Raw genomic sequence first — 18393 nt, 5'->3', positions numbered from 1 at the left:
CGCTGATTATTGTTATGATTGGCAGATAATGCCTCAAGTGTATGTCCTGATAAATATGAAAATGCTCAGATATGCTGGGAATATCCCATGGTTCCATAATAACCGTGATATGTTAATCATTTGTGTAAATAGAACAGCTGATTTCAGATCTCTGCTGCACATTATTATGTTTCTAATGCACCCGGGTATTATTATTAAGTTCAGGCAATGGGAATAGAACATCTGCTCTACACAAGAACAATGCAGGGATAAACAGTATCCACACAATTGGCAGCTCTATCGTGCTGATCCTTAATGTGAGGTTATGGATATTGAGATTACAAAATATAACTGAATAGCAAGATAAAATTTAATGTGGAATGTTTGGATTACATTATTTCATTTTACATTGTTTATGACATATTTACTATTTGTTACCTCTAAATATGGTACACATTTGTTATAATCGAAAGTATATTTTATTATAATTGATTATGAGTAATCAAGTCAGTGTCAATCCTTAATGGCCATCTAGATAGACATTGTCCAGGATGATCTGTCTCCAACTTTGTCCTTCTGGATTTCAGACAACGCATACATTACTACTGTAACTGAGTTCATTTTCTTTCTTTCCACCTTTCCCACATTAAAGACTTCTTCAAAGAAAAAAAGTATTTGCACTTTAACTAAAAACTCTGGATTAACTTGTTTGATAATTGTTTTCTTGATTATTCATTGTAATCAAGATAATGATTTATTATAATTATTCATTATTATTACCATAATTTATTCTAATTAAATATTCTGATTTCTAAATATGTATTCATCATACTTTAATGCAATTTTTGTTTTTCTTTTTCAAAATTTTCTTTACAATTTTTTATTGGGATACTCCATAATGAGTTTTCCTTGTGGGTAGTAGATAGTTAGAGGGACACGGTGGCTCAGTGGCTAAGATGCTGAGCTTGTCAATTAGAAAGGTTGGCAGTTCAGCAGTTCAAATCCTTAGCGCCATGTAATGGAGTGAGCGCTCGTTACTTGTCCCAGCTTCCGCCAACCTAGCAGTTTGAAAGCATGTAAAAATGCAAGTAGAAAAATAGGAACCACCTTTGGTGGGAAGGTAACAGTGCCTTTGGCATTTAGTCATGCCGACCACATGAGGAGACACCTTCGGACACAGCTGGCTCTTTGGCTTTGAAATGGAGATGACTACTGCCCTTAGAGCCAGGAACAACTAGCACATATATGCAAGGGGAACCTTTACCTAGTAGATGGTACTTTAATTCTTTATGTGTTGTAAAGAATACATTCTTCTCTATTCAGCCAAGGAATTTAGAAATATGTTTAAATAGGCTTTATTTTTGAATCATTCTTTCAATAAACAGGGCACCTACATATATTTAATTGGACCCAAGGCACAGTGATAATGTGCCTGATGGAAGTGGACTTCTTCATCCCTTCCATTCATAGTATGAAAATAGTACATAAATTATTTGGGAGATTGGGGATAAATGCTATGGAAGGGTCCCTCTTTGAAATGCCAACATTCTCTTTTCCCACACAAATGGTTTCATTCATTAAGTTCTAGCAATCCATTTTGTTTTGTTTTATAAAGAACTAAATTCATTAATGCATGAGATGTTACATATTTCGGTATATTTCTGTTAGAAGCCAGTATGAATCAAATATGCATTATTGCTACTTGAATGAAGGGACTTTTTAATGTTGAAAAGAAGAAACTCTGATCAATGAAACCAGCTTTGTATATTTATACTTTTAGCAAATATGCAAGTAATTTTATTTCTCCTAATTTCATATTTCTTATTTTAACAGATTCCATTTTGACATTGGTCCTTATGAAGAGTTTTGGCCAGCAATTTTTATCTATATGATTCATCAAAGTTGTGGAGTAGGCTGGTATGATCTCTTTTTTAAACTTACGCTTTTAAAATATTTTAATAGAAATATTTGTATTAACTTTTGGAGCTCTAATGTTATTTGATTTGGGCATAAGGGATCAGAATTTTTTTTTTCCAGTTGTACTTTATCATTCCTATTCTGTTTTTCTCTCAGAAAACAGTTATCTTCAATTCTGAAAAAATGTTGTATCATTTTTAGTTCACAGGAGTGACTTAATTAAGAATTATTTTCATGTAGAGGCAATGACAAAAGTATATTAGATAAGATGACTTGAGTTATGTATAGCTTCTTGCGCAGTTGAAGGATTAAATTAGTTTGAATTACATTTTGTTTTTTTTTGGGGGGGGGGATACATTGCTTGTGCACCAACTGCTTCCATCACTACATGTCTTCAATTGCCAAGCTGATGGCCATGATATTTTTGGCTGATGAAAACTCTGGTTCAAAACCTCTGAAAGACTTAATGTTGGGAAAGTCAGTTAGTGTAGCAAAGTCAACTGGGATGTAAATATTTTGGAAGTCTTGATTAACTTCCCCCCTGGGGCTGCAGAGTGTCTCTATTCTTGTTTCCCATTGTGCTACTGATATTGGCAACTGGGAGGTTTATGGTCAGAATTCTGTCATCTAGAAGATGGATGAAGAATAATTAAGTTTAACAAGGAGACACTCCTTTGGATTGACAAACATGAGTGAGAAAAGTAGCCTATGGGCTCTAGAGACTAATAAATAATAAAACTAGGGCCTTTTGAAAAAAGGAAAACGGTTCTACTGCTGAGGTTCTCAATGATATGTTATATTGAAAGTGGAGGAAACTACCTTTTCTCTAGTTTTCTCAAAGATGGAAAAATAAAGACAAACGTCAAGGTCAGAAAAAGCGCACTTACAAATTCAGAGATATCCAGTTGGACTCTTATTGATAGGGTTGAGCTCATTTTTGATTTTCCCAATAGATGCTGTATATGTTCAAAGTATTGGGTATTTATAGGCAGGGCAGTAAAGCTGCAGCACTGAAATGTCACTATAAAAATAACTTGTCATAGTGATTTTATATACATAAGAGCCAATTAATAGATTGCAAAGCATGCAATCAACTTTACCCTAAATGTTATACATTTAAATAAATTAGACATGATCCAGCAGTTCAAGATCATGTTTGGGAACTCTGATACAGACATGGATGGATTTCTGAACTAGAGGTGTAAAAATGCTTCTAAAGTGTTTGAAGAGGTGCAGAGAAAAGTTACATTTTCCCCTGATGATTTGGAGAAAAACAGAACTCTTTGGAAATCTATTAATTATATTCTAAGTTTATTTCTCTAAGAAATGAAATGCATTATGTCTATATTAGCACATTAAACCATCATTTTATTGTATGTGACATTTAAAGATACATATTTGTACAGCCCAAAGCAGCGGGTGTATGAACGAAAGTGTTTTTCATAGATTAGACCTTCTCCATTCAGATCCCCAATTGTATTTATTCCATGATGATCTGAATGTTCTCCCAATCTGTTGAAGCAGATTCTAATGTAGCACAGAGGTCAATGGAGAAAGGAGAAACCAGCTGAAATTATTATATTCCCTTTCTCTTCAATTAATTCAGCTGGTTCTTCTTCACTATTTCTGTACATAACATTTCCAGATTTCCTATTCCTACACAGATATCCATGACATCCTAGAGCTGAGCTCTGTTTTCATATGCCCAGAGAGATGTTTTCACACAATGCATGTCCATAGGATTTACTGTTGTTTACCTTTTGAGTTCTATTGCTACATCAATGAAGCTTCCCAGTCTTGAATGGGGAATGTGTTCTTAAATTGAAAACAACATTTTCAAATTCAAATAGAATTGAAAACAACATTTTTTAAATTCAAAACTTCATTTTGAATGCAGACCAACATATGTCTTTTTTTAATTTTTTTTTAAATTAAAGAGATGTTTTACAAAGTAAAAACTATATAAAATTAAAGAAAACACAAAGCGAAGAAAAATAAAAGAAAACATCATATTTTTGACCAGAGATTCTGTTCAGTTTAGATGCTAGCATATTCACTGTGGAGCCAATTCTTTCTGCTTTGACTTTATCTTTTTATTATAAATGTTTTTAATGATCACCATAGCTTATTATAAAGTGATCTTTTTCCTCCCCAAAAGGATAAAGTAGAATTGTATGTAATAACCTGCAGGTGTTCACCTTAGCCAAGATATTGCTTTACCTATAATTTTCCTACCTGGATTTCCCAAACACATCAGATGTTGCCTATGGTTGATCTGTGCTTCCATTTCTTCTTCATGCCTACCCCATCTCTGGTAAGCATGATGTGCAGGCATTCTGATCCCAGGAGAGAAAGGTACATTGGATCTGGTGTGTACACACACAGTACTTGTCAGTGGCACCTTTAAAAAACAACAACCATGTTTTCTTGGTTCCACATGGTAACTCTCCAACCTATGAGCTGTGCTCACGTATTGGTCCATAGGGATCTGTAGCTTGGCAGTTAGGATGCTTAATAGGACTTTCCATATTATGGAGAGGCTGGTTATTGGCTTGCGGTTGAACTGTGCTCTTTACTTGAGGGGGGGGGGTTATGCTCAATACTGTCCTTCCTTGTGTTAGCCAGTTCAGGTGAGAACCTTTATGTTCTTGACCCAGTGCTGGATCTCTGTTACTGTATTGGTATCATGTACTGCTGATCATGTGCCCACATCAGATCCAAAGTATCTTTCCTGCTTCAAATCCAACTACTAAACATGTGATCTGTATCACACATTGGTCAAGAACAATAGCTCATAGATAGAACAGTTGCTCAATACTCAAGATCTAGGCAGACTGATCTAAGCACTGTTTGAATTCACTACAAGAAAGTCTATGATTCAATGCCACACATACTATGCCATATACTATGCAAAATCAATAGGACACTAAGAACCTTCCTCAAGAACTTAGTGTGACCATAGAAGACAACAATAGAACTCAGTTCAAGACAGCATTGAGGCACCAGTTATAACAGCACAAGAAAAGGCACTAAGCCCCAGAATCATAAAGCAGGTGTTTTTCATACTGATAGGACCTAAGGCAGAGGTGTCAAATATGTGGCTCATGGGCCGGATATGGCCCGCGTAGATCACGCCCATCCCAACTCTGCAAGTACAAAAACAATCCTGATATGTCATGATACAGCCATGATGCAATCGGGTTTGACACGCCTGACTTAAGGTGTAGACTCTACAGAGAGGCCTCAGCAACAATGCAGTAAATAGTGTAAGATGAATACATATTAAATGACACAATAAAAGTAGCCAGCATTGTGCTCAGGAACATCTGCACAGTGTGTCAGTGAGGCTAGACCCTCCAAAATCCTGATGGGATATTCCACAAAAAGTCATGGGGAATAAGAGGACTAAGATTCTGCGGAACTTGACAGATTCAGAGAGACAGGCAGAGGGACAGGCTAATCAATCAGACATTTTAGTAGTAGATAAAGACCAGGGGATAGTGATGTTGATTGATGTAATTGAACCAAGTAACAGCAACAACAGGAAGTAGTATGAGAAGCTGGAGAAATACCAGAGCCTGAAGGGGATTGTATTTATATCTATATATCTATATCTGTCTCTATCTCTGTCTCTATCATCTGTACCTCTACCTACCTATCATATACTGTATATTAATTACACATTCATATATATGCAATGCTTATTAATAAATATTAGATATTCTTAAATAGTGACTTAAATGTCAAAGGCCCTTTGAAGGAGTAACCAGAATTAAAACAAAATGCTAAAATATTGCCTTAAAATGGACTTTTATATTGAAAATATTTGTAAAAAAAAATCTCCAAATTTCCATTTTTAAAAAATAGGAAAATGAGGAAAAAAAGAAGTCAAGAATATTCTGCCCCCGGCCCCTTCATGTTTTCCCCCTTTCATATCTCTAGTATGAGCAAGAACTGCTCCATTTATTCAGAATCAGGAGACATGAAGTGAATGGAACAATTTCAGCTTGTGCAGATCTCCATGTGTGCTTCAGAGCCCTGCAGAGCTTTTGATTGAGAGATTTATTTTAAAGGGTCTTCAGCTCCCCCATATTTTTTTGATAGTATGGCTATACACATATAAACTTCTATTAATATCTCTTCAGTGCTTATAATCGGAAAAATATAAGGGGTGATTTTTTTTTTGCATAAATCTTACTCTACCTGACAGAAACCAGATGTGGTCTCTGAGAGGCATGTGATTATCAAGGGTTTCTATCTAAATAGAGCCCATTGGGACAGAGTCTAGATAGGTTGCATAGATGAAATTATTTCTGCAGAAGTAGAAATGTTTTTGCATTAGCATTTTTAATTAAACTGAGGATATTGAGAATGAATGTCTCAATAGGGCAGGAACGTATTATACATATGGGACTTTAAAAAAAATGTTTAGAACCAACTACAGTAGTTTACCAAATAGACGGAGGTGCAGAGAGAAAAAAGATTCTTCAGCCCAGATTTGTTCCTGTAGCCACATAGTACAAACTTTCACCCCCTAATTTGCTCTTCCTATCGAAGAACAAACAACATTTGAAATAGAATTCTGATATGTATCACTTGATCATGCAGTTAGTTTTTTTAAAAAAGTTTTCTGTAGAAAACTTTTAGGAAACCTATACTTATATAAGAACTGATGACATGATTAACACATCTTGTTTTGAGAAAGCTGGGATCCCCCATTCAAGTCCCCTGATTTTGAAAGCTTTAGCGATGGTCTATGAATTTCTGAACTGGAAGAGGAGGTATTATACTACCCCAATCCATCTAATTTTTGAAATTATTACCATCAGTAAAACAGTCTATCAGGAAATACTCACACACTTGAAATCCTTTTCCTGTTTATTTTGGCAAGCCGCAGAGCTCTACTTATGAATGTCTTCAAAGAAATTAACTTCATTGAAAATATTCAGATGTTTTTCAACATACCAACATACCACATTAGAATGAATTGATGAAAAGACAGATGCTTAAGAGGATTATCATTTTAGCATATATATCCATAATAAAAGCTCACTTTCTCCTTGAATACATTTATGTAAACATTTTGCTTTTTTTCAATGCAGGCATTTAGTTTCTGCACTTTAATTTTCCATACTTTAAATCAGTATACATTTTTAAAAATAATGTGATTTTTACTGTCAGAAAGACCTATAATTTGACCGAAAGGGCTATAGATTCAAAGTTTTAATTATAGTTTTTGCTTACTCTGATTTGGTTAAAAATTTAAGCTTTGATTTAATTGAACATTAAAGTAACCTCTGTTAGTTAATGTAAGCATGCTTCCTTGGAAATAAATTCCAGTGACATCAGAAGTTGTCTAAATGCATTTAATTGAGGCACTAGCTATATAAATAGCAGTAACATTACCACACACTTAAAATTATTTGAAAAGATTAACCAAACCAAGTTTTAGCTTTGATTTTTAAAATGTGTTCAACAGTTTAATTCTTAGTCTGAATTATAAGCATAGTGGCAAGGCAGTTCTCTTTCCTGCGATGTAAGTCTGCCCCATTTTGCACATGCAGGATGAACAGAAGTCGAAAGGCTAACAAGAGAGAAGATGGCAGTGCTATGATGTCAGCATTGAGCCTTTATATGGAATCTGATATTATGGAGGAAGGGTAATTAGAGCTTTTAGCCTGGACACAGCTTTGAAGAGATGCAGTATGTGTGTATACATGTGTCTGTGGGTGGCTGGGTGGGGGGGAATGTGAAAATACGATTGGCTGTAGGAACCAAATTCTTGAAAAGTAGGGCTCAATCTAGCATTATTACTTGTGACTATCTCTTAAAATGCTTACTCTAAAAAAAGAAGAAAAGAAAAGAGGAGTTACTTTCTTTTCCAGGGTTCAAATTCCAGGGTTATAATTGAAAGCTCTGTGGGACTCTGACATGGACTTGCAGTTTTGCTGCTCCATTCTCAAAATATTTCAGTGGCATGTGCAAAATATTATTCTGTGTAACAAGAAAAAAATCTGGTTTGTCTTTATTTCCACATCTCTCATACATGTGCACTGAAATTATTTGCGAGTAAAAAGTATATGTTTGCTTCTTTGGAAAACTAGAGCAAGCATACACAGGCACATTTCTCGTAGATACAGATGGCAAAGTAAAGCATATGTTCTCAAAACTTACATTGTCTTTCACTAGTCCATCTCCTACAAAGGTATAACAACCAGTCTATTATCATTATACAAACAAAATAACGGAGGTGCAAGTTTATTTCTTTGCCTTTTTTAAAAATACAGCTTCCAATGTCTCCTTATGATTTGCTGGCTAGTTAGGCATTACTCAGCATGGCCTAATCTCTGCTATAAATAGTGGCATTTTAAGAGAAATCTGCCCTAATTGTTTTCAGCCAAATGAAGAGCCTGTGGCTTAGTGGCTAAGACTTCTGCCTAAGAATAATACAGCCCAGGTTCAAATCCCAGTAAGGGTATGGCTAGCTGATGAGAGCTAATTAGCTCGAAATAGATCTATACTAGTCTCCCTTATTTATTTATCAGTACAAATACAACATATATATATATATATAAAATATATGGTTTGGGTGGAAACTTCTGAATTTATGCTTGAATATGCCTCTACTTCTTTCAGTATAAATTCTTGCTTTGTGCTTGCAATACAATGGAACTTAATTGGTTCAACTGCTGAGAAAATAAATCCATTAAAAATCATTTTTTTGTAAAGTTATACTGAAATATTTTTTTAATGAAGTAAATAGAATTTTGATTGAAAGTATTCTTTTCCTCCTGAATGCTTTATCCGAGTCCTTTTTTCTTCTTTCAAGTTTTGATATGGAAAAACTATGTCGTTTCACGATGTCTGTAAAGAAGAACTACCGTCGAGTGCCCTATCACAACTGGAAACACGCCATCACAGTTGCACATTGCATGTATGTTATTCTTCAGCACAACCGCAGGACTTTCACAGACTTAGAAGTAAGTGTAGATTCCCCCCAATCCCATATCAAATACAAAGCAGATGTAAAGGCTGCATAAACCACTCTGAAAACAGGACAGTTTTGTTTCAGGCCAGATCTGGTTTTTACAGGATCTTGCTGTAGAAGAATCCCCATCATAATTTCTCCAAACATTTTTTTTTTTTTGCTCTGGGAGTGCAGCTTTCCCCCCACTATGCAAATAAACAGAAATAGTTTAGCCATCAAGGCCTTTTAGGGCAATGTTTCCTCATGTAGGGAAATCTGCAACCAAGACTTGCTTTTTTGGCAGTGTGGCTTTTATTGTTTCTTCTGTGACAATTGTCCAAGTCAGACAATTGTCTTTATAAACCAGATCTGTTTTACAGGATTAGTCTATTTTGCTTCAGAGTAACACCGTAATACCCCAAAGCAACCCATTTCATCTGGGCTTTATAGAAATGTTGACACATTTCAGATATAAATGAGACTGAGCCTTGGTGGCACAGTGATTAGAATTGTAGTACGCTGCCCACAGCCAGAATTCGATCCTGACTGGCTCAAGGTTGACTCAGTCTTCCATTCTTCCAAGGTCAGTAATATTAAGACCCAGATCATTGGACACAATATGGTGACTCTGTAAACCATGCAGAGAGTGCTCTAACACATTATGGGGTGGTATATAAGTCTAAATGCTATTACTATAGTGAAATAGAAAAAAAGAGTCCAGATATTTGGATATCTTTGTAACAAATAAGTATCATATTTACAGTATATGCACTCAAATAGATAAATGATTAAGAAATGTGTAGAAAGAATGACTTGGGATAATAAAGAATAACAGCACAAAATTAAGATTAACAGTTGAAACCAACCTTTAATTTTTTTTTTACAAGAGTAACAATTATAAAATTGAGTTTTAAAAATGAACTCAGTTCTATAAAAGACTGATGTATAATTGTGGGGTCCTTGGTGCTCTCTGTGCTTGGTGGCTTTCTTGCAGGCATTTCATTACCAAACTAGGTAACATCATCAGTATTAATGAAGTGTGATTATTAACCAAGAAAGACAGGGTATGGCCCTGTTTCTAATGATATTTCAAAACAATATGGAAAATACCCTAACAGTTTTGAAGTAGTATCCTTTGGAAATGGAAGAAATCAGATGAAGTATAAACTCTCCTAGTTTCAGATGTCAATCTTAGATTATTAACTGCACTTCTGTATTCATCCATCGGGAGAAACTTATATGAAGTAGATAATGATGTAAGAGTGTTTGTAGTGGGAGATATTGTTAAGAATTTCATGTATCTCATGAAGGATATTATACATCATACTTCCTAGACATAATTCATTCTATTTTTTCCTCCCTAATCTTCGTGCAAAGTGAAGGTAGACTTTGCTTATTATTTATTCAGGATACCAGGTCAGAAACTTGTGTCTATTTTCTCTTATAATCTTTCTCCGTCTCCTCTCCCTCGGACAAAATGTTATGAATTTTTCCTATTGGTCTGTGTTTTTGGAAATATGCTTTGTTTTTGCAGTATTTCCATTTGTAGTCTACTTTTCCCCCACACATTTTCCCTGGATTGCATAGAGAAAATGGATTGGTTGAGTTAAGAATCCCAACAGCCAATGCCAGATTTCCAGGGATTGGAGTACTTCATTTGTCTTTTCAGAAAAAAAAAATACCTGATGCTGGTGAAGGACATGCTTCATTGGACAGCTACTCTATTTTATTCACCCGAGAGACTGACTAAATGGCTTTAATGAAAAGGAATTAATTTAGCTACCTTCAGAAGAAATAATAATTATTAAATGTTATGTTTTAATACTACATCGAATTAGCACAGTTCTCAGAGTAGAATTGCAGATTATATTACAGGACTTCACATGTCCCATTAGAAGATCTTTTGTTCTCAGCAACAGCCAGTTATTTGAGATGGTGCACAGGAAACTGCATTCATGCAGTTTTTGCCCATTCCTTTCTGGCGTATCAGTGCTAATCCTCAAAGTATCCAATGAACTTTAGTTTACAGTTGCTGTTGAAACGGAGAACTGAGATTAACACAGGGGTGGGCTTCAAAAATTTCAGCAATGGGTTCGCTGCCCTGTTGCTGGATAGGCGTGGCCATAGTGGGCATGGCCTAGTCGGCCTCCACCATGGCGGGGGGTGGGGGGCATTTTCGCCTTTCTTAGGTTCTGGAGGCTTCCCTCAAGCCTCTGGGAGGGTGAAAACGTCCTCCCCCAGGCTCTGGAGCAGTGACGTGCGGTGAGGTTTATGGCTGGTGAGGCTGGTGACGTCATCAGGAAGGCGGGGAATGGGACCACGTGTGCTGGAGGCTGCCTCAGCCTCCAGCACACGTGATCCCATTCCCCGCCTTCCTGAGCATGCTCCACCGGCTCGCACTCCACGATCTCCAGCAGCAGCAGCTTTTCTGTGCGTCTGGCATTTAGGACATCCGGCTATCTACCTAAACGCCAGACCCACAGAAAAGCACTGAAAAGCTGCTGCTGTTGGGGATCGCGGAGTGCGAGCCGGCGGAGCACGCTCAGGAAGGCGGGGAATGGGATCAATCCCATTCCCCGCCTTCCTGAGCGCGCTCCGCCGGCTCGCGCTCCGCGATCCCCAACAGCAGCAGCTTTTCTGTGCGTCTGGCGTTTAGGACATCCGGCTATCTACCTAAATGCCAGACGCACAGAAAAGCACTGAAAAGCACTTCGCCTCCAAGCCACTTCGTCTTGATGACGTCGCCGACGTTGCTGCTGGGTGCGGCCAGACGGAGGTAACCAGAGTGGCGCCGAGGGGTCCGGGCGGACGAAAGAGCGAGCAAGCGAGCGATGGAGGATCAGGCAGCCTGATCCTCGGTCGCTCGTCTGCCGCACTGCCTCAGCGCTACTCTGGCTACTTCCGTCCATCCGCGCATGGCAGCTGTGGCAGCTGTGGCAACGTCATCAAGCCCCTGCCACTTCTGGACGTCTATTGCAGTCGCGAGGAGTGCGCAAAGTACAGCGGAGGCAGGAAGGTTATTGGCGCTTCTGAGAACCCTCCTGCCTCCGCCGATTGCCCAGCTGGCACCGCCCCACGCGCGCTCCTCCTCCTCCCTCCTCTTCCTCTTATATATATATGAAACTCCCTTGTGGATATTATTATTATATATTATTATTTCATGATGAGAGGTGAGGCTCTGCCTCCCCTGCCTTCCCTGACTGCACATCCCTGCTCTGGAGACCCTCTGGAGGCCCACCCCAAGCCAGGAGGAGTTGTGAGGAGATTCTCACTTAATGGCCTGTGATCAGTGGTGGGACTTGAATAATTTAACAACTGGTTCTCCGGCTGGGTGGGCATGACTGTTTGATCATATGATTGGGTGAGTGATGTTACACATCACACCCAGACCTGCCTCCCAGCCACTCGACTGAAAGGCAGAGGTAGTATTCACCTGGTTGGGGCTAATCCCACCACTGGCTAGCTCCACCCCCACCCTTTTTTCAGCCTGTTTTTGGGCATTTTTTGGCTGTTTTCAGGCTGTTTTCCAGGCTGTTGGGGGGGGGGGGGCAAAAATGGCCGAGAAAACAGCCCCCAAAATGAGTGAGGGCAGCGCCAGGGAGTGGTGAAATTTGCCAATTTGCCAAACTGTGCAGAATCTTAACTATCTGTTCACGCAAACCGGTGCAAACCGGCAGCTGCCCATCTCTGCCTCTGCTCCTCACTTAATAATGGCAAATGGGGACTGCCAGGATTGCCATTGCTAAGCAATGCTTTTCGACTGCATTGCTTAGGAATGGAAATTCTAGTCCCAGTTATCATGGCTAAGCAATTGTTTACCTTTACCTTTACAGCGCTCTCACAATTGCAAAATTAGAGTAGCGCACATTGGATTAAAAGCACGCTAAAACATAAACATGATGAAATAATGACCAAAGACAAGCCAACTCCAGTAATAAAATGCATGAAATCCTAGTGACAGGCTCACTTAAACTCCAGACCCTTGGCTCAAGGGAAGATCCAGATGTTCAGTGACGTATAAAGTGCTAGCAGGGAAATAGTCATGTGTTCCTTGTATTATTAAACCAAGATACAAATATAGCTTTAGACACCTGGTGAAGGTCTGGACCTTAGTTTTAGAGTGCTTGCAAAATAAACAGAACATTACATCATTAGTCCATGACTTCTTCCAGTAGCTAACCTGGGAATTATTTTGAGGGTTTTCAAGAACTTCCTGAATTGGGAATCTTCATCATCACCATCACGTTTTATCTCATTGTTGTGCAGTCCCCATAATTACTTCTGGTGACATGGGTGGCTATATGAATTAAATCATTATCTTGCATATTATTTTGTCTGACACAACTGATGATCTGGCTGAGTATAATAAACTACCTCCTATTTAAAAAAAAACTTTTTAAAATATATTTTATTAAAAGATTTTATCTTAATATAAAATAGAATAAACTATCTCTTATGAACTCAACATATTTAGTGGCAGAATGTAAGACTTAAGGGTAATGGCTGGGAATCATTGATATTTATTATGTAGGTTTTTAAGTCATCCTGTCTCCAGTTGTTCACAAGCAAAAAGAAAATAGAATAATATGGTACCAAATCAGAAAATATAAACTTTAGGGGAAAAAAGAATAATAAGAAAACCTAAACATATTTTTATCAATACTGATTATTCATAATTCTAGCACCGCCAATCATTCCAGGTACAGCAAACTCATTTCTGAATCATGTATTTTATATATTAATGGAATTAATAAAGTATCTGGCCTAGTAGAGAGCGACATCTAGTGGTATAAATTTAACTTGAAGATTAACTTCCTGTCTACTTATTTTTCTAGCGAAGGGGTCTTCTCGTCGCCTGTTTATGCCATGACTTGGATCACAGGGGTTATAGCAACAGCTATCTTCAGAAATTTGATCATCCATTGGCAGCACTTTATTCCACTTCAACCATGGAACAGCATCATTTTTCTCAGACAGTGTCTATACTGCAGGTAATTCATTTCACTCTATTTTTATGGCTAAGATTTAGAAAACTAGAAGTAGCAAATCTAACTGCAGGAAGTTTGTTTAGATTCTCTATGTGGACATTTACTTTTTTTTAATATGGCATATCTGTTCTGCTTTTAAGATAGTCTATTTATTTCACAATTAAGAGTAGGATATGTTTTTTCTAAAATAAATAAAAGTGCAGAAATCAAAGTTTGAAACACAGAGAAAAATGTTTGTTTAAGTGTCAGGATTTATTGAATTGAATATGTGATTTATTAAATTTGTAAAGCAATCTTTGGAAGACTTCAGGTGGAAAAGAAAGTTCACCTTCATTTTCCTTTCAAGCTTGTATCAGGCAAAATGACTTTTTAAACAAGCAAACTAACAAACACTTCCATTCATCCAAATTCAAAATGGTAAATTCTAATTCTGCCTCAGGTAGCCATGTGGATGACTTTGGGCCAACCATTCTCTCTTATCCCAATCCACCTCACAGAATTGTTGTTGAGAGGGGGAAAACAGGAGTAGGAAGGCATATTATATACAGTATGTTTGCTGCCTTAAGGTAAAGTATTGAAGGCAGAATTAAAAACATATTTAATAAATATCTTCAGGTATCAGAAAGGATGCCATACTGAAAAGAGGGTAGAATTGTTTAGAGTTTGTTTAGAAGACAGGATAAAATGAAAAAGTGTAATAAGTAGACAGCATTAGATGGAGAAAGTTGAAATTTTCCTTGATTGGAAGAAAAACCACAGCAAAAATGAACATTTCATCAAGGTTTAGTTGTTGGTTTCAAATGATCCCAATATGAGTTGAGGACAAAGTTAAATGATTGGAAGAAACAATTAATTATGTGCCATCTAATAAAAAATCTAAAGGTAAAATCTCACAAGATTTTGTAAAGATCATAATTGACTGGCAGTAGCAAATTTATTTTTGTGCTGTTGAATAATGGATTTGATGATAGAAACATCTGATTAGCTTGGTCCAGAGTCCCAGAGAGGTTCCACCTGGAGGACATTAACTGAGTCAGTTACACCAGACTCCAGCTGGTGTAACTAGAAGATTCAGCTGGAGAGCACCTATTACTCCTATCAGAGTCAGGGAATAATCAAAGTCAAAGCCTGTTGATCACCAGTTTATCCCAAGAATGATCCTGTTGGGAGCATCTAGGAACTGATGGCAAACAAGAGGGTGACAAATGATAACAACTTCCTAGTATTCCCAAAGTTTCTTTTTCTAGAGGCAACTGGACTTTCTTGTTTTTTTCTTTGAATACGTTCCTATAGTCTGCATTTTCCCCCTCTGGAAATCCATTCCTATTCCCACATCATTCAAAGGATGTTCATCCCAAATTGCATAGCTAAAAGTAGAACATCCCTCTAGTAGAAACCTGAGCACAGGGATATTTCTATCCAGTGGTGAAATTTGGCTCATGACCCTAAGGCAACTAGTTTGTATGCACAGGTTCAACCCAATGGTAGTAAATTGGCACCTGCAAAAGAAGGAACAGAAATACAGGGATGAATGTGAATAGGTTACCAGACTGAGGGGAAAGAGAAGCTCAAAGTGACTGGCTAGCTTATTTCCACACCAAATTCCGGATAGTGGCCCAGGATTGATACAAGAAAAATAAATTATGGAGAAGGAGAGATCAGTTATGTTGTCGCAAAGAGTAAAAACAGAAAGGAAAATTTATTAAGGAACTCAGTTGCTAGCAAAGCAGCTGAGGGCATATTCCCTATCTGCACATTTGGCAGTTGTTGAAGATGTTGATTTAGAATATTCCCCAGAAAGTGATCTTAGACTGAAAGATAACCGGCCTTAAAATGAACTGAGATAATTGAAGCTAAAAACAGAAAAAAACAATTTGGTAGAAAACATTTTAAAGCTTTTCTTCAGATTTATTGTGCTAAATGCAAATCAGAAAGGAAAGGGGAAAGGAGTAAAAGAAAAAAATAGAGTCTCTTGATGCAGTAGAATACAAAATAAAATTAGTTGCCACTCAACTTTTTGCTTTAGACTCTTACTGGATACAAACCATTTCTATAGCAACAAAGTTACTCTAGTCATCAAAACCTAAGATCAAAACTTTTTTTTTTTAACAAAGTCCAAAAATAATTTCTAGGTGGAAACTAGGTCTTCTGGATAAGTTCCTCTCTTCAGTTAATTTTGCCATCTCTGTCAACTTTGCTTCTCTTCAATTAATTTTGCCATCTCTGCCCAATCCATCACATTTTTCATCCTTTCTTCTATGGTGGGAATTGAGCTGTCTTTCCATTTTTGTGCATATATAATAACAAAGTTCAAAATTTTCTTCCAAATTCTTTATCCAACAGTCCTTAATAGAAAATATCAGGTTTCAATTTTATATTTGATTTAATAATCTTCTGAACTGAGACAAAAATCTGTCCCAATATTTCTTCGCTTTGTCACAAGTCCACCAGAGATGATAAAATATACCCAGTGGGAAGTGTTGATTTACCTTCTATCTTCATTTTATTGTGATAATAATAATACAAATAACTAGGAACTGGTTTAGGTGTTATTTTGGCCTTTTGGCTTATACTCAAAACTTACAACAGACCAAATTCCAAATCTTTAAAATGTCCTAGGTCCTTAAAGGTTCATAAATATACCCTAATTGTTTCTTTGAATGCATATAGATGCATACACCGCCCCGAGTCCCTTTTGGGAGAGGGGGCGGTCTAGAAGTGCTAATTAAATTAAATTAAATTAAATATAGATAAATCCAATGTCTTGTTTTAAGAGCTACCGGGCCCAATATAGACTTAAAACAAGGTTTAAGTTATTCACAGCAATATTCTTATATGCTTTGCATTTTTTTCTAGCTGGAAGGCCACAATATTTTCTCTAATTTGAACTCCAATGAATATGAACAGGTCTTGGAAATTATCCGTAAAGCCATTATTGCTACAGACCTTGCTCTGTACTTTGGAAACCGAAAGCAATTGGAAGAGCTTCAACAAACAAGATCACTGAATCTTAAAATCCAAGCACATAGGTAAAATACAAATTAATATTTATGGTTTGAAATCTCAATCACATTTCCTTGTTTTGAAGGCTAAATATTTAGCTTCCTGTATTTGGCTATACAACTAGTCTATTTTATAAAACGTTCTAAGGAATATGCCCTAAACCCTCATAAAGGAATCAATCAAGAGTTATTTTACTGTTGGTATCTATTCAGCAATACATTCGGGAACTTTCTGATAATTTTGAGTTTGAAGTATGGTTGTGCAGTGGTTAGAATGCAATATTGTGGTTAATTCTGCATTCCACTGCCAGGAGTTCGATCCTGACTGGTTCAAGGTTGACTCAGCCTTCCATCCTTCCAAGGTCAGTAAAATGAGGGCCCAGATTGTTGGGTTAATATGCTGATGTTGTAAATCACCCAGAGAGTACTGTAAAGCTCTAAGGCTACTTTTGCTGACTGCTTTGGCAGTTCAAATCTCACCAGATTAAGGTTGACTCAGCCTTCTACCCTTCTGAGGTCAGTAAAATTAAGGCCCAGATTGTTGGGGGCAATAGGCTGACTCTTTAAACCGCTTAGAGAGGGGTGTAAAGCACTGTAAAATGTCTAAGTGCTATTGCTATTTACAGTGCTGTGATGTGTGTAAGATTTAAGACGACTTTTATATAAAATTGAACCCTAGACCCTTTTTATAGCTGTGCTTCGCATATAACATGGATTTTATGGGAAATTATTTTTAGAGGCTATTAATATAATAAAGTATTTTGCATAATAAGTTAAATCTACAATAAGAATACATTTTTTAAGATCTTCAGAGATCTATAGCTATACAACATCAGATTAACAAAAATCTGTCTATGTCAATAAAACACTCTACAGATGAATATGAATCCAAGATTCAAGGACGTTTTATCACACAATCATTATTCTCTTATTTTAACACTGCTTCATACTGCTTGGGCAATGTTATGCTATAATATATTTGAGTTGGTACACAGTAACCCATTTTGTTGAATTTTTATCTTCCCTTTCAGCAGCTAATGACTAGAGTCTTTTTGGTGGAATGTATGCCTTTGTGGCTGCATTTTTTCCAAACTAGATTTACCAGATACTTTTATGTTGTGAAATTGCATCTGTTAGGTTCTTGAATGGTTTTAATAGTATTAATTATCCGTAGGACTGAGTATGCTATTGTTTATTTTTTCTTTGTGTTTTTATCTGAACTGATCTGTTCCTATTCCTTTGAATCAAGATTTTTTCCAATATCAATTATTACTTATAGGATATATTTTAAAAGGCAAATAATTGTTTCAGCTACACAAGTTATTATATTCCAGGGATCGCGTGATTGGCTTGATGATGACATCTTGTGACTTGTGTTCTGTGACAAAATTATGGCATGTTACCAGACTCACAGCCAATGATATATATGCAGAGTTTTGGGCTGAGGTTTGTGCATTTCATCATTCATTTCCATATCTATCAGTAGACACTTGAACAGAAAATTAAGATTGCTTGGATTATTGCAACTATTGATGTTATT

General features: G+C 36.9%; 1 protein-coding gene across 1 annotated transcript in view; it reads left to right on the top strand.

The window, feature by feature from the left end:
* The window catches only part of LOC309387437 (cAMP and cAMP-inhibited cGMP 3',5'-cyclic phosphodiesterase 10A-like), a 174222-nt gene that overhangs the window by 119476 nt on the left and 36353 nt on the right, over positions 1 to 18393 (top strand). Inside the window, exons 15-19 of the mRNA XM_081943914.1 lie at positions 1813 to 1896; positions 8726 to 8876; positions 13699 to 13854; positions 16708 to 16880; positions 18188 to 18299. Coding sequence (XP_081800040.1) covers positions 1813 to 1896; positions 8726 to 8876; positions 13699 to 13854; positions 16708 to 16880; positions 18188 to 18299 — 676 coding nt within the window. The remainder of the gene's footprint in view (positions 1 to 1812; positions 1897 to 8725; positions 8877 to 13698; positions 13855 to 16707; positions 16881 to 18187; positions 18300 to 18393) is intronic.

Source organism: Natrix helvetica, assembly GCF_964273705.1.
Source record: "Natrix helvetica genome assembly, chromosome: 2".
In the NCBI taxonomy this organism is placed as follows: Eukaryota; Metazoa; Chordata; class Lepidosauria; order Squamata; family Natricidae; genus Natrix; species Natrix helvetica.
This window is presented reverse-complemented; position numbering and strand designations above follow the sequence as displayed.